We start from the raw sequence: 16,106 nt of genomic DNA, 5'->3' as shown, positions 1-16,106 counted from the left end.
ACACAATGAAGAATTACTCAGCTGTTAAAAAAAAATAACATGAAATTTATAGGCAAATGGATGGAATCAGAAAAAAATCTGAGTGAGGTAACCCAACCCAGAAAGACAAACATGGTATGTACTCATTCATAAGTGGATATTAGCTGTTAAGTAAATGATAACCATATTACAATCCACAGACCCAGAGAGGCTAGGTAACAAGGGCTCTGGAGGGGACACATGGATCTCCCTAGGAAGGGGAAATAAAATAGATTTTGCTGGTAGGAATAGGAATAGGAGGGATCCAGTTGTGGGGGAGCATGGAGCGAGAGTACAGGAAGAAATTACTGGAATTGGAGGGCTTTGTGGTGGGTGTGATGTGGAAATCTAGTGCAGTAGAAACTCCCAGGATTCTGTGAGGTGACGCTAGCAAGGACTCCTAGTAATGGAGGATACGGAGACAGAACTGGCTACCTTCTTTAACCTTGCAACTTCCCATGGTGGGACTGGGACACCAACCCAGCCACAAAACCTTCAACCTACAATCCTGTCCTGCCTGCAAGATTTACTGGGGGTGGGGTGGGGATGGAAGCACAGAACTTGTGGGAGTGGCCAACCAATGACTGGTCTAATCCAGGCACACGCCACGAAAGGGAGCCCATGCCTGACAGTGCCTGGATGATCAGGAACCCAAGGCTGAATAGCCCAGAGACCTAGGATAGGAAAAAGAAAGTCAATGAAATGATTCATAGCGATATTCTGCTACACTCATAGATTGGTGCCTAGTGCAACTGTCGTCAGAGAGGCTTCCTCCCACAGCTGATGGGAGCAGATGCAGAGACCCACAACCAAACCTTAGGCAGAGCTCTGGGAACCCCATGAAAGAGGAGGAGAAAGGATTGTAGGAGCCAGAGGGGTCAAGGACACCAGGTAAACAGAATTAACTAAGCAGGGCTCACGTGACAAACATAGGGCCTGAATGGGTCTGCACCAGGTCCTTTGTATATACGTTATGGTTGTTAGCTTGGTGTTCTTGTGGAACTCCTCACAGTGGGAGTGGGGGTGTTTCTGACTCTTTGGTCTGCTCTTGGGACCCTTTTCTTCCTACTGGGTTGCCTCAACCAGCCTATCAAGGCTGAGGGTTTGTACCTAGTCTTACTGCATCTTGTTAGGCCATGCTCGGTTGACATTCCTGGGAGGTCTGCTCTTTTCTGAAGGAAAACAGTGGATCTGGGGTAGAGGAGAGGTGGGATGGGGCTGAGAGGAGTGGAAGGAGGAGAGGCGGCAGTTGGGAGGTAATGGGAGAAGAATAAGTTGCAGCCTTATCACACCCCTCAGATCTCCCTGCCTGGAATCTAAACACTGAGACTGGCACACAGGATTCTTTAAACATTACATGACAAAGAACAAGCTTAGGGAATTAACTAGTTTAGTTCTATTGCATTTATGTTTAGAAACATCAGTTTGTTTCCTTCGGGTTTATCTGGGGGGAGGAGTGAGGACAGCAAACATTTAACACCTAAACCTTGGAAATACTGATTGAACGGATGCCAGGAATCCCAGCACTCGGGAGGCAGAGGCAGGCAGATCTCTTGTGAGTTTGAGGCCAGCCTGAAATCCAGGACAGCCAGAGCTACATAATGGACCCTGTCTCAAAACCAAGCAAACTAAGTGGGCTGCTGAAACAGGACAAACTGGACACAGTGAAAATTCTGTGAAAATCAGAAGGGAAACTTGGATCTAGCCACTGTGGAACACTGAATCAAACAAGATCTCTCTGCATCTGAGACTCTGAGAGGAGCCATGTATGGATGAATGACAGTTACTCTGATTGGCAAAATGTGATGACTTCACTATAAGTATGGGACAAAGTCAAACCTAGAACCTAGTTGTTAATAACCTAGTTATTTAACTTTTCTGGTTTCCTCATCTGTAAGATGATGGGCTCTTTTTAAATAACCAGGTTTTAAAATTCTACGATATAAATCTACTGAATTCATACAACTCTAATGTAGGTAAACATGCATACTTTACAGGGGTCTGAGGTAGACAGATTACTTGTACATGACAGATGCTGTGGCTATTTTTAAAGCATACATAGTTAATAAATTTTAACCAGCGCCTTAGTTTTTAAAGGATTTAATCTTCAACAGTTGTATGGCCTCAGGTCAGTGGAATGTGATGTTCCTGTAGATTCCCCTTGTTTGATTAAGGAATGGAGAAACGTTATTTGGCACTTATTTCTTATTAGTAGGATGGTAAAGTACAGGACGGAGGGTCAAAGGACCGTGGACATGGGGGTGGGGCACAAAGGACAGACACACTTTAGGACACTGATATTTCAAGCTGATATTCTCAGGAGTAGGGATTTAAAGTGTTTACCGTAGGTCTGAGGATGCAGCTTTTTTTTTTGAAAAATTACCTTAACCAAGCCGGGAAGGTGGCACACACCTTTACTCAGGAGGCAGAAGCAGATGGATCTCTGCGAGTTCGAGGCTAGCCTGGTCTACAGAGTGAGTTCCAGGACAGGCTCCAAAGCTACACAGAGAAACCCTGTCTCGAAAAATTAAAAAAAAAAAAAAATGAAAAGAAAAAAAGAATTACCATAGCCATGGGGGGGGGGGAGTGCGGGTGACAACATTTTAAAAGTCACTGATGTGTGCATTTCGGCTGCGGCCTGGCCTGTCTCCAGTGCTCTGCAAGCCTGACACATTTGCAAAAGCTTCTAGTGTGCTAGGTGAGGCAACCCCCTGAAAAGGAAGATAAACTTCATTTTGGTTTTGAGAAACAGATTCACTGTGTAGCCCCGACAGGCCTCAAACTTCCAGCAATCCTTCTGCCTTAACTTCCCACATGTGTGCCACCATGGGCATGATTCCAAAGTCCTAGGTGACAAGCACCACACAGACGATGGTGTGCCTTCGTCTTAGGGATAGCCTGAGCTCAGATGGTGTGCCTTCGTCTTAGGGATAGCCCTCTTGACCATGGGACATCAAGGGGCTTCATGCCCAAACAGCTACTTTTCTCAAAATCAGACCATTCCTGTTGAAGAAGAACAGGAAATAACAGAGGCGGTCAGGAGCAGTGAGTGGGTGCAGGCGTGACAGAGGGACCAGACTAGGCATTCCTGCGTCCGGGCTTGACAGAGGGACCAGACTAGGTATTCCTGCGTCCGGGCTGACACACAGTGTGGCGTCATGTTAACCCTGGCACCTCCAAAGTCTTCATTTCTAATATCGTTGCTTTGGAGGTAGGTGCTGTGCAGAAGTCTCACGCAGACATCTTGGTGTTAAACATTTTCAGCACCTTAGAGGGCTGCAAACAGAGATACCACTGTTTCTCCTGAACTGAACTCCACATTATTCTTTACTGTTCATCTCAGATCTACGACTGTCTCCTGATTCCGAATGCGAGCATCTGTCCTGGCCTCTGCTGCTGAACCCTTCGCCCCCTTTCCTCCACATTTCATAACCACCGTGAAATACTCCAGTCTTTCAGCACCCCCCACCCCGATTCCTACACTTACAGTCCTCTCCATGACTGCACGCCAGCTCCTTCTACCGACATGACAAAACCAGCCTACTATTTGTTTCTTTAAAGATTTATTTATTTATTATGTATACTATGTTCTGTCTGCATGTATGCCTGCATGTCAGAAGAGGGCACCAGATCTCATAGATGGTTGTGAGCAACCATGTGGTTGCTGGGGATTGAACTCAGGTCCTCTGGAAGAGCAGCCAGTGCTCTTAACCTCTGAGCCATCTCTCCAGCACCTCTTTTTTTAATTTTCCATGATTTTGGCTAAGCAGCTTCGGGTCTTCTGTTATCCACCAAAGGCCTCTGTTTTTTCATTTATCCCCTCCAGTGTGCATCACTTCCCCATCTCCTCGCTGGACTGTGTTCACTTTCCCTCTTTGCCGTCTGCATAGCATGTGTTCAAGGTCCAGGTCTCACTGTCTGAGAGCCTTTTATCCTTCAGCCTGAACTTGGCGCTGAGTCCTCTGCCTTTTCTTTTTAACACACAGCCATTCTGTTCTGCCCTTGTCAGTCTAGTAGTATATTTCCACCCCCTTGCTCTGTCCTTAGTGCTAGAGAAGCTTGCAGCTAGAGAGGGCTCTCAAATGTGAAAGCCAGCTCCTGTCACCAGGCAGGTGTCACTGCCTCAAAGACCATGGACACATAGCTCACAAAAGTAATACAGGACGAGGCTGGAGAGACGGGCCAGCAGTTAGGGGCACTCACTGCTCTAGAAGAATTTCCAGGTTGGATTCCCAGATCTCACATCAGGTGGTTCACAGCAGCCTGTAATTCTATCTCCAGGGGATCCGATGCCCTTTTCTGACCTCAGGCACCCTCACACGGGCAGAAACACAGAAATATACACATAAACACACACATAAAAAATATAAAAATATAGGAAATTTCAATCTCAAGGCATTTACAAGATGTAAGATACCATTTTTCATCTTCTAGATAATGAACAGCAATGCAAGTTGTACATTAATTGTGGCATAAAAACAGGCACTCATCTTTCAGTGAGAAAATTGTTAGTACATGTCATAAGACAGGCTAAGAAAAATTGAAAATGATCACATGCTTTTTTTTAAAATGAAAGATGATTGCTGGGTGTGGTGATGCATGCTTTTAATCTCAGCACTGGGGAGGCAGAGACAGGTGGATCTCTGAGTTTAGGGCCAGCCTCGCCTACAAGTGAGTTCCAGGACAGTCAGGGCTACACAGAAAAACTGTCTTGGGAAAAAGAAGAAGAAAGGAAAGAAAGAAAGAGAGAAAGTTAGTTTTCTAACCCACACAATTTTTGAACTCAGGTTTTGTTGTTGTTGTTTTGGGTTTTTTGTTTTTTGGACTCAGTTTTTGTCATCATGGAAAAAAAGAAAGAAATAAAAGGACAGGAAGGACATGACTGCTCCTAGGTATGATGGAGGGGAGAGTTTATTGTAGATATAAGGGAGAGCATAGTCAGAGGCAGGGACATCTGGGAGAGTCCAGAGTGGACATGACCAGACTGAGCTGGGCCAGTGGGAAAGGGGAAGAGGGGAGAGGGGAACCAGGTGCAGCAGCCCGGAGGCCAAAGGTCCAAAAGGGTTGGGGAACCAAAATGTCTGGATTACACAGGGAAGAGCCTCTGGGGGAGGGCAGCCCAGCCCCTGGGCTGGAGAGTTCAGGGTAGAGGGCAGAGTATACCAGCCATACCCCTGTAACAGGTAGGGACTGAAGGATGCTGGGAGAACCTGGAGGCCAGGTCGACTTTCATACATTAAATGGCCATTTGCCCCGGGTTTGAAACTTATATTTTGGTTGTGAGCCATCTGTCCAGTCCTTTTTCTTTTTTTTTTTTTTTTTTTTTTTTTTTTTTTTGGTTTTCCTAAACAAGTCTTTTTTTTGGGGGGGGGGCCCGTTTTCAAGACAGGGTTTCTCTGTGTAGTTTTGGTGCCTGTCCTGGATCTCGTTCTGTGGACCAGGCTGGCCTCAAACTCACAGAGATCCGCCTGCCTCTGCCTCCCGAGTGCTGGGATTAAAGGCGTGCACTACCACCGCCCCCGCCCCCGGGGCTCCTGGGTTTGAAACTTAACACTCAGTTACTCGGTCACTAGTTCCTCCTGCCTCAGCCAATGAAGTCATGGGATCACAGGCATGTGGCACCAGGTTTGCCGTAAATGTTGACACTCTTTGACCCATTGATTCTACTTTCAGCATGCTGCCTAGGAATTAGAGCGGAAAGCACAGGTGTATACTTGTGTAGCATTAAGGGATAGGGTAGTTGAAAAATTATGATCCGGTTGGCAGTGCTAACAACACTTGCCTTAAGGCCTTTAAAGTAAAAATTGTGTATACTGCTTTTTGTCGCTTTTTACAATACCTCAGTTTTTCTTTGGAAAAATCATTTTCCACTCTGTGTTATCTGACCGGGTGTCTTAGTTTTGGTTTCTTCGGGAAAATAGACCCTGAGATGGAGGTTTGCATGCTGGAAGTTTACTGAGACCGGCCCTTCTAATTAATCCCTGTTATGGAATCCAGTACCTGGGGACTGGGCCGAGGGAGAAGCTGACCTGTAACGGCCATAAAGACCTCAGATGACCCTAAAAGGAACTCCAGAGTTGGGATGATCAATCTGATTGCCTCAATTTGAGGGGGTCGAGGGTTGGGGTAAAAGTCTCACTGAATGGAGACTGGCTATTGGATATGTTTTTCGATGGCTCTTAGGTCCAGAGAGGGAGGACTCAGCAGTCCGGAAATTGGATACTTCAGCAACAAATCCTTTTTAATTAGCAATTGGTTTAAGGTAGCTGTTCACAACCTGTGCGTGGAGATCCCCATGGCAAACTTTTATCTCCAAAAAGTATTTACATTACGATTCCCAACAGTAGCAAATTACAGTTATGAAGTACCAACAAAATAATTTTATGATAGGGGACCCCATATGAAGAACTGTATGAAAGGGTGGCAGCATTAGACAGGTGGAGAACCGCCAGTCTAAGGGAAGGCTGATGGTCAATACAAAACAGGGAGATCCATTTGGGGAATTCTAGCCCCCTCCCCAATAACCATAAGAAAAGGGGTGGTTTTGGTTCTGGGTTGTCTAGGCAGGGTTAAAAGAAAACATGGATTTTCTTCAAGAAAACATGGATTTTCTTCGCAGCACTACTGAGTCTGTCCACATTGAAAGTCATGAGCCCAACACTCAGCAGAACCAGGAGATGAGAATTTGGGCCTTGAAAGTATTTTTAGGTAATTAAACGCACTGCTTTAAAACTCTCTGGGCTTTTGTTTAGCAAGCTTTTTTCTTTTTTTTCCGTTACCCAGTTTAGTGTGTGCTGACAGATACGAATGATGTACAAGAATGGCGGCATAGACAGATAGTAAGTGTAAAAAGACAAAACAAAAACTTCAGGTTAATGATCCCAGAAAAAGAAGAAGAAAAGAAAAAAGAAACTCAGGACAAGACTAGAAACAATGGTCCTAGCCAGGGGGTGAGAGGGCTGGTGCAATTTTATTCGGCATGTTTCAAAGATGCCAGGCTGGGATTTTCGCCCCAACGAGCAGGACTTTTCTTGAGCTTGCTTTTCCACGGAAACCCTACCGTGCCCTTCCCTTCGCAGCGCAGGCGCCACCTAGGTGTGTCCGGAGGCAGCGGCGACCGCGGCGGGCCGGCTCGCGACCCCAGCGCGGGGACCGCGGGGCGGGCGCGGCGCCTTCCCCGCCCCGGGGCGGCACCCCGCTCGGCCGCGGTTCCTCCCAGCCGGGCCCGGCGCGCCAGCCTCAGCCGCCATGTCTTCCGGGGCCAGCGTGAACGCCATGCAGCGCCTGGTGGAGCAGCTCAAGCTGGAGGCCGGCGTGGAGAGGATCAAGGTGAGCATCCGCCCGGCGGGACCCCGGGCCGGCCCCGCCGCCCTCGGAGCGAGCGGCGCGCAGGAGGCCGCGCGGCCCGGCGGAGGTGGCCGCTGCCGGGCCGGGCGCGCGCCGGGGCCGGGGGGGGCTCGCGAGCCGCGCGTGGACGCGGGCTGGCTCCGGCCGCGACCCCCGGGCCAGCGCTGGAGGCCCCACGGGTGCCCGGCGACGCAGCCTGTCCCGGGCCGTGGCGGAGGCCCGAGGGCCCCGTGGGCGTGTCCACCCCGGGCCGGCGACACGCTGGCGGCCTGGACCCTGCCTGAGCCGCTGCAGCAGGAGGATGCTGTTTAAAGACGGGGAGGGAGGCCACTGAATGGGCGGATGAGAGCGAGGGCGAAGAAGGATGCTGGAGCTGGGGCATCGGGAGGGAGGGTTTGGGGAAATGAGTTCCGTTTGGGGGTCTGTGGATTTTAGAGATGTCCAGGAGAGATGTAGCCGTGTGGGCGGAAGCCCGCAGCACAAGGCCCAAAGAAGTCATTGACATACGTGTGAGTGTGAAATACACGAAGAGCAGAACTTGTAGCGTGCCACCAGGGACAAATCGAAAGGGATTGCCCGGAGAAGGCGAGGGAAGGATTACCAAAACAAACAAACAAACAAAACAAAACCCTAGAGGGATGGCTCAGTGGTTAAGAGTCCTGGCTTCTGTTCTGGAGGACCCAGGTTCAATTCCCAGCACCCACACATGGCGGCTCGCCACCATCAGTAACAGTTTCAGGGGACCTCATGCCCTCCTCTGGCCTCCTCGGGCATCAGGCATGCACGTGTTGCAGACAGACAGACATGCAGTCAACACACCCGTAAGATAAAATAAAACGGAGGCTCATGACCACCGCCAGTGTTTACTCAGTTGGCTGAGTGTGTGATTGATTTGCGGTGTGTAGGTAGGTGTGGATGCACCGTCATGGTAGGTAATTTCCTCAGTAGTGTGTTAATTCTGATGCTACTCCAGGGAATAGGGGGTTCAGATGGGTACGGTATACAAACAGATTGACCAATAAAGAGAATGATTTCAGATAGCCAGGCTTACAGTAAAGGCGCGGAGTACGGAGAAGTGCCAGTAAGGTGTAGTAACCTACTCTGGATTTTGTAAGAGGCCAGGCAGGTTTAAAAAAAATCTAATTTTAAAGAGGAAATAACTTTTTTTTTTTAATTTCGAAAATAAAAAAAGGGTTGGGGGGGTGATAGGAGAGTTTTTTTTTACTTTGTCCTTATTTTGTTTTGCCAAGGGAAGAAACCAAGGGGGGCACGGTGAATGTAGAGGGGTGGGTGGGTGTGGAGGGTTCGGGGTGGTATTTTCCAGGTCAGGGAGAAAGGAAGTGGAGTTCTGTGTACAGTGCCTCTGATTATGCAAATACTGGATGTGGCCACGGCTGTCTTGTGAAACAGGAAGCTGTTTTCTTCTGGGACAGTGAGACGGGAACTAGCTGAGGATGGAGGAAGAGCTTTCCACCGCGGCTCAGCAGTGGCCTGAGCAGTCACAACCTGGACGCGAAGTGCGAGGCCTGTACCGCTTGTGGTTCCTTTGTCCTCACTGGCATCTGACGCCCAAGGATTCTGAGGGCAGGAAGCAAACGGAGGTTGACCCAGGGGGTGGGTGAGGAAGAGGTATGCCAGAGAGTGGCTCTGGGGCCAAGGAGCAGCGACAGCTAGTGGTCACTGGGTAGTCAATGCCAGAGAATCAACACCACCCTGGATGATTGACAGTCGCGGTCCCCCACCTCCCAAGGTGTGGCAGTTACTGGTGTTGGCTGGAGCTATTGGCAGAGATAAGGCTGTTTGAGGAGAGGACGTGGAGGGCTAAAGCTGGAACTGTTCAAAGTGTTCCGTATCGTTGCGCATCAGACCTGGAAGGAAAGCCGATCAAATGCCTGCTCACACGCCTGTGGATATCCGTCACAGGGAAGAGACTGACCTCGAGGGAAGTGAAAGGACAGTGGATGATGACACACACTGGGCGTTCAGGTGAACTTGGGCAGCGCTTTAAGGGAGTCACATTACAGAATCTAGTCAGCTTCATTTCAGGGCTCAGTCCTGGATGTTCTTGGCACACTCAGACACTGGTTTTCTAGCATCCCTTTCTGGGGACTGGGAAGCCTGCCGTCTCAAGGAGTCCTCCTCTGGAGTGGCCTCTAAGAACCCAGGTGGGACAACCCAGCCTCCATGGCAGAGGCCAGCTTACAGGGTTTGGGGCTTGTCTTGTCACCCAGCATCTCTCCCGTGACCCTGCTGAGAACCACTCACCTCTGTCACTTGGTTCGTTTTCCTCTGAGCATCCCCTTTACCTGTCTCCATGTTCTTTATGCCAGGGTCTAGTTACTCCCCTTTCTCCAGGGGTCCTGGGAGAGTCTCCTACCTACCCCCACCATGTGCAGTTCACCTGTTTCCCTAATACCCAGTAAGCATAAGCATGGACATGATTTGTTCTGCATGTCTTTAGGAATTAATAACTTACATAAACCCATTAGTTCCAATTATAACTATTGTGAAAACATCAGAGTTTCTATTGATGGAAAAACTAGCTTAAATGTTAGTCTGGTTATATATATTGTATTTAATATACTAACAACTAAAATTTTTAGTACTAAAAGCAAATCCCTAAGGCACTTCAGTTAACACTTGGTATTAACTGTAAGCATATGGCAAACAGCTGTAACAGAATTGTATTCGTCTGTTTCTGTTGCTAATAGCTAAGTACCACATGCAGGGTACCATAAAGAAAACAAGTTTGCCGGGCGGTGGTAGCGCACACCTTTAATCCCAGCACTCTGGAGGCAGAGCCAGGTGGATCTCTGTGAGTTCGAGGCCAGCCTGGTCTAGAGAGCAAGATCCAGGACAGGCACCAAAACTACACAGAGAAACCCTGTCTTGAAAAACCAAAAAAAAAAAAAAAAAAAAAAAAAAAAAAAGAAAACAAGTTTATTTTAGCTTCTGGTTCTGTGGGGTCCAAGGTCTAGAGGGGTTGCATCTGCTGATGCCTTTCTAGCTGGTCACTTCCCACGGCAGCATAGGGTTTTTGTGATGGAGGCAGGGAACATGCTTGCCTGTGTCTGTCCCTCAGGCTTCCTTCAGACAGAGCCTCCAGTATTTAGTCATGGGGGGCTCCACCCTGATGACTTTATCTAATACCAATCTCCTCCCAATCTTTTTGTGGCTGGAGAGATGGCTCAATGATTAAGAGCACTGGCTATTCTTCCTGGGGTCCTGAGTTCAATTCCCAGCACCCACATAGTGGCTCACAACCATTAATAACTGTAGTCTCCTGGGATCTGATGCACTCTTCTGGTGTGCAGACGTACATGCAGACAAAACACCCGTGTACATAAAATACATAAACAAGTCTCCACCCTTCATAGTGAAAATTAAATTTCTACATATAAGCCCTTGGAGGACACACTCAAACCATGACTAAAACATAATCAATAGCCATGTTTTATTTATTATTATCATGATGATGATGATTATCAATAGTACTGTTATTACTCTTGTGCATTGTGCTAGGGATTGACTCCAAGGCCTCACTTGTGCTAGGCAAGCAATCTATCACTGAGCCCCACCCTCAGCCCCAGAGAGCACATTCTTAACCAGAAAGCTGTACTTTCTGGAAAGTCTCACTTGTTTGACACCGACTGGACAGTCACATGTTTTACATAGTAGACATTTGTACTGGGAACTTGAGAATGAACCATTTCCTTACCAGTTCAGTCTCAAAACTAGGATTCTAAATGGATGGGAGCTGCAGCTTTTCCTTTGTTCAAGCACACCCAGTGTACCCGAAACTCCACTGTAGAGTGCTGTCTTTCCTGGAAATGAGTGAGTGGAATGAGCAGAGAGCCTTGGATAATGACAGTGGTGTCCTGCCTCAGGCTGTCTATGCCTGCCGCTGGGCCTGGCTCTGAGCAGGGTGTCCGCTGTGCTTTGTCTCAGGTCTCTCAGGCTGCTGCAGAGCTTCAGCAATACTGCATGCAGAATGCCTGCAAGGACGCCCTGCTGCTTGGTGTCCCAGCTGGAAGCAACCCCTTCCGGGAGCCCCGATCCTGCGCTTTACTGTGAAGACTGGTGAGTTAGGATGCACATGCCGTCCTGGGGTCATCATGTTATCAGGGAGCCTCCCAAAGGATTTGGGCAACAGGTTAAAAACAAACAAAAACCTGTCAAAAGGCTGGACTTTGCCTGATGGGTAATTCTGGTCTGTAGTTTCCCTGCATGTGGAAAAGGTCTAGCTAAGAGAAGCTCTGTTCTCTTCAGCACTCTGTGACATGCTGTCTGTCACCTTGTGCACGTGAGCTCTTTAACTGAGCTGACTGCAGTATCTCTTGACCTTAATTCCCTCTCTGCTCTTATAGCATCTCAGAGCTGTGATTTGCTGTCTGGTGTTTCTGACTGACTTGTTTCTCTAGGGACGAAGGACTTAACAGAAGGGCTGACTTTGTCGGCCTTGGGCTGTGCTTTCTCCCTTGATTTTGTGTGTGTGTGTGTGTGTGTGTGTGTGTGTGTATGCATATGAGGGGGCGGGCTAAAGGAATTTTCACAGGTTCATAATGGCATGGCATTAGTTTGATTGTTTTGCATTGAGGTCTTGTATTTCCCAATTTTTAAAAATTTTATTGATTTATGGTCAATGAGAATGAAGTTTAAATCCATTAGGGGAAAATGAAAATTACAAGCATTTCTAGAGAAGGGAGTACAATGTCAAGTGTTAAAAACCAACTGCATAAGAAACCAGCGTTTGGAGCACTCAGAACTAGTGGTACCAATGGAGGAAAGGAAAAAAAATGAGAAAGAGGGGCCAAGTTAAGAGACTGAAACAGTGGGGGGGTGCTCACCAACCTAAGACAGAGTGCCTGTGTGGCCTGGGCAGGCGTCTCCATGATGGGTAAGGTGACTTGCTGACGTCCCACACAACCTAAGTCAGAAGCTCATTTATTAGTAAAAGGGGGACCTGTAGGGTCCTGGCCCCTGTTTTGGGTAACTCTTGCCTTGCTTGCTGACCTTGACCTTGATATCCTCCCTATGCTAATTCCCTGCCGGGTTCCACTCTCCTGAATACTTAAGGGAAGTTCCTTGTCTGTGTATCCTGCATAATGGGCTTTAGCAGTTTAGATGCAAGATTGTAAAACATCAGTAGTGAACTTCTGCCCTCCAGGGTTCTCCCATTGTGCTGTAAGCCTGTATTTAAGACCTCTTCCCTCCTTCAATAAACAGCATTGGGCATTAAATAAATAAATAAATAAATAAATAAATAAATAAATAAGCCTGTATTTAAGACCTCTTCCCTCCTTCAATAAACAGCATTGGGCATTAAATAAATAAATAAATAAATAGATAGATAGATAAATAAATAAATAAATAGATAAATAAATAAATAAATAAAGGCTGAAACAGGAACAGGCGCTCTCAAAGGCGTTTTTTAGAAACGGGAATTCACATCGAGGAACAGACACAAACCTGACCAAGAATGAGACCCAGGATGCAACAGAAAACAACACAGAATCGGAACAAAAAAAAATCTACAACCCAAATCTCCAGATTTTAATCCAGATGTTATCCCCTGATAGTTCCCCCACCCCCAGCAGATTCAGAATGAAATGTGGGGCAAACACAGGTAAGAGCTGAGTATAGACTTTCGGGAAGGTTCACCCTGGAGGCCAGCATCAGGGAAATACTACTTTGTTTCCATACCCACTGACGTGAAAAGGTAGTATGTTAAAGGAGGGCTTGTGCAAGGTATGTTTTCCGCAGATCCGCAGAGTCTCAGGCTTTCTTAGCGAGTGGATCTTGAAATGATTGACCTCGCAGCCTCCTGGTGCTCGGAGGAAGGGCAGTTCTACCCCGTGGTTGTCAGGCTGCCCTGTTGGCCCCCGACAACATCGCCTCCTGCAAACTGTAGTGCTACCAACACTTTGATTTCTGGAAGGTTCTTCAGATTCCTCTCCATTTAAACCATTGTAAAAGTGTAGATCCTGTCCATTGTCAGTGAGAACATGCAGGACAGACAGGGCAGGCTGCCAGTGTGCGCATGCTCAGGTTGTGCCCTCGCTGCTTCTCCACCTGGCTGCTTCTGTAGCAAGGGGAAGCTCTCCTCACTCACATTTCCTGGTAGGGCTTTGTGCAGCATATGGTGAAATGTTGCAAATGGAGCAATCTCCGACTTTTGCCTACCCACCAACCTAAAAACTTTACAAAGTGATGAAAACTGAGCCAGTTCAAGGTCAACCTGGACAACTCAGCAAGATGTCCCAAAATAAATAAATGGTTGGGAGTGTAGATCAGCTGCTCGGCATGGGCAAGGCCCACCATCCCCCTGCATTTCCTTTTTTTTTTTTTTTTTTTTAAGATGATAAGGACATAAATTATTAGTCTTGAGACCAATTTCAAATTTTGTATTTACACAGTAAATGATCATCTTTTTCACATACTTGTAGAAGGAAATTGTTCATATTGAATTAGGAGCTGATTCTACTATCAGGCACAATTTTCATAGTAAAGAAAGCGGTGCGTTTGGGTTACTAAGGTAACTTGTCTTCCTCTGACACTGTGGATCTCCTTTTACAAAGCACTGTCATGGGTCTGTGTGCCCAAGGATGTGGCTTACATATTTTATTGTATTCATGTATTATTTTCTACTTTGTGACTATTAGCTGTGCTAGGAAATGAAGTGACTTTATAAGTACATCTCATTAATGTGAAAACCAACCAAACTCTCTCCGACAGGGCAGAAGGTCGCTGGGAAAGCACATGGTGATGGATGACCGCGGCCATGGACCAAGAAAACAGTTTCAACAGCCAAATCACCTTCTCTGTTGCCTGCTCCTAGAGCCAAATTCTACAGAAATCAGTTTTGTTTTGTTTTTTTATCCTCACCACCAAATTTACTAAGACGCACCTCTTCCCTCATAGAACCTGTGTTGCTTTGCCTGGGATATAGGATGTTTTACTTACTGGGTGTCTGAATTTTAGGAGGGAAACAGTTTATTTTCCAAAACAGTATTTGTAATTTTCCTAACATTTTTATACTCTAATAAAATTTGTTCGTAAGAATTCACAATTACTAAATGAAAATATAAAATTGGGGACTAATTGATATCCTGATTTTTTTTAAAGGAGAACGTTTTCATTTTTTAATGAGATATGGTCTTACTTGGACAGTAGACTTGGGAGATGCTCCTTAGCCAACTGAAAGGTTGATGTAGTGTTAGGTTGCCCATCCTGGGTGAGGTTGGTTAGCTCTTTCTTTAGTTCCTTTAGTTTACAATTTATAATTGTGTTTGTAGCTCTTAAAAATGTGCTTATGCCTTTAAAAAAATGTTTAAAATGTGACCTACATTCAGAACATTGCAATTGGTTAAAAACAAAATGTGGAAATACTACAACCTAAAAGAATTAATGTCACAAGTATTTTATTGGGGTGATGTGCCTTTGATTTAATTGGGGACACTTTTAGAAGGAAAGTTTGTGTTTATAATAACCTTTGAAGAACTTGGAAATAAAATTTTTGCCTAACGCATCATTTTTCATGACAGCAGTATTTTGCATTTGGTTTTGTCTTTTGGGATTCCATGGATTTCTGTTTGCTGCTGAGTCTCAGGGCTGCACATCGTGGGTGGCATTTGGGTTTGAAATCCCTGCAGACTGTCTCCAAAAGTAGATGTAAGCATAACATGAAAAGCAATCCCCAGTTACCAGCCACAGCTGTTCTCTGGACTAGCTCTGTGTGGCACTCCCCCATGAATAAGTAAGTGGGAATACAAGACCGTCAGCCGGATTTCCATGGAGAAAATGGAAGCCCTTCCTTAGCTGAGGCCTCCTTAATTCTAAGCATCATTCCGATATCAGTGAATTGGATTCCATACTAATCATAATGTGGGTGTCCTTTTAAGGCTTCTATTTTCTGTTTAATCTTGTCTGAAATTTTACACTGTCAATATTTTTTCTTCTTCAACCATCCCTTTCCTATTATTAGCATTATATAGGTTCCATTCTCTATCTCAATTAACAAGAATTTTAATAAGCGTTCCAAATTTCCACTAAAAACAAAATTCTCTTTGGATCCACTTTCTCCCTCAGGAACACTACATGAGATAATTGAGAGAAACTGTAGACATTATACAGATATAAATGTCCCGAATGTAAGCACATCAGATCCAGCAGTGCATTAAGAGAAGATGGCGTGTGGAAGCCGGGTTAACATAGGGGATCTGCCCGTGTAATTCACTGCGGGAGTTGAAGAAGGGACCCTGGGCCAGAAAGTGAGGAAATTCAGCCCCTGTTCTCGATTTCTCTCTCAAACATGGAGGATGAAAACTGCCTTATGGGTTAGTGAGACTGCCTTGCAAGCTGCTGAATTCACAATATGATTTTTAAAAATTGAAAACAAATTATGGAAATAGCATACTGAAACCTATTTGTCTGCAAACTACAGAACAAGTGAATGCTGGTAAATATCTTAGGGGATTAGATCATTGTAACGTGAACTGCTAAACGGTCTGTAAATAAAACCCAGAGCAGATATTGGGGTAAATGTTGAAAGATCAGAGAGACAAAGAAACAAGCCTCTGCCACATCTGACCTCTAGGATTCCTCAGCTGAAAAGCTTTAGTTCCTGTCTCCTCACCTTATATACCTTTCTCTGCCCACCATATCACTTCCTTTTTAGTGCTGGGATTAAAGGCATGTGACTTCCCAAGCAAAGGCATAAGACCTCAAGTGCTGAGATTAAA

At 46.2% G+C, this 16,106-nt stretch overlaps 1 protein-coding gene across 2 annotated transcripts; it reads left to right on the top strand.

Annotated features, from left to right (window-relative positions):
• The first annotated feature begins 7,199 nt into the window (after window positions 1-7,199).
• Gng10 (G protein subunit gamma 10) lies at window positions 7,200-14,893 on the top strand. 2 transcript variants are annotated; one of them, XM_052716498.1, is made up of 3 exons: window positions 7,200-7,347; window positions 11,314-11,445; window positions 14,106-14,893. In XM_052716498.1, exons 1-2 carry the CDS (start codon window positions 7,267-7,269, stop codon window positions 11,437-11,439), a joined length of 207 nt encoding a protein of 68 aa, XP_052572458.1. In that variant the 5' UTR covers window positions 7,200-7,266; the 3' UTR covers window positions 11,440-11,445; window positions 14,106-14,893. The 2 variants fall into 2 exon arrangements, with proteins under 2 accessions (XP_052572458.1, XP_052572457.1); XM_052716497.1 differs by having other exon boundaries at window positions 7,206-7,347; window positions 14,101-14,893.
• Window positions 14,894-16,106: the final 1,213 nt, after the last annotated feature.

This window comes from Peromyscus californicus, unplaced genomic scaffold (genome assembly GCF_007827085.1).
Source record: "Peromyscus californicus insignis strain IS unplaced genomic scaffold, ASM782708v3 Scaffold_5__1_contigs__length_169319896, whole genome shotgun sequence".
Taxonomy (NCBI): Eukaryota; Metazoa; Chordata; class Mammalia; order Rodentia; family Cricetidae; genus Peromyscus; species Peromyscus californicus.
This window is presented reverse-complemented; position numbering and strand designations above follow the sequence as displayed.

Excerpts from the sequence above, each read along its gene's own strand:
- Gng10 (XM_052716498.1), top strand. The coding sequence starts at position 7,267 with ATGTCTTCCGGGGCCAGCGTGAACGCCATGCAGCGCCTGGTGGAGCAG. Across the intron at positions 7,348-11,313 it reads CCGGCGTGGAGAGGATCAAG|GTCTCTCAGGCTGCTGCAGA; the intron begins GTGAGCATCCGC and ends GCTTTGTCTCAG.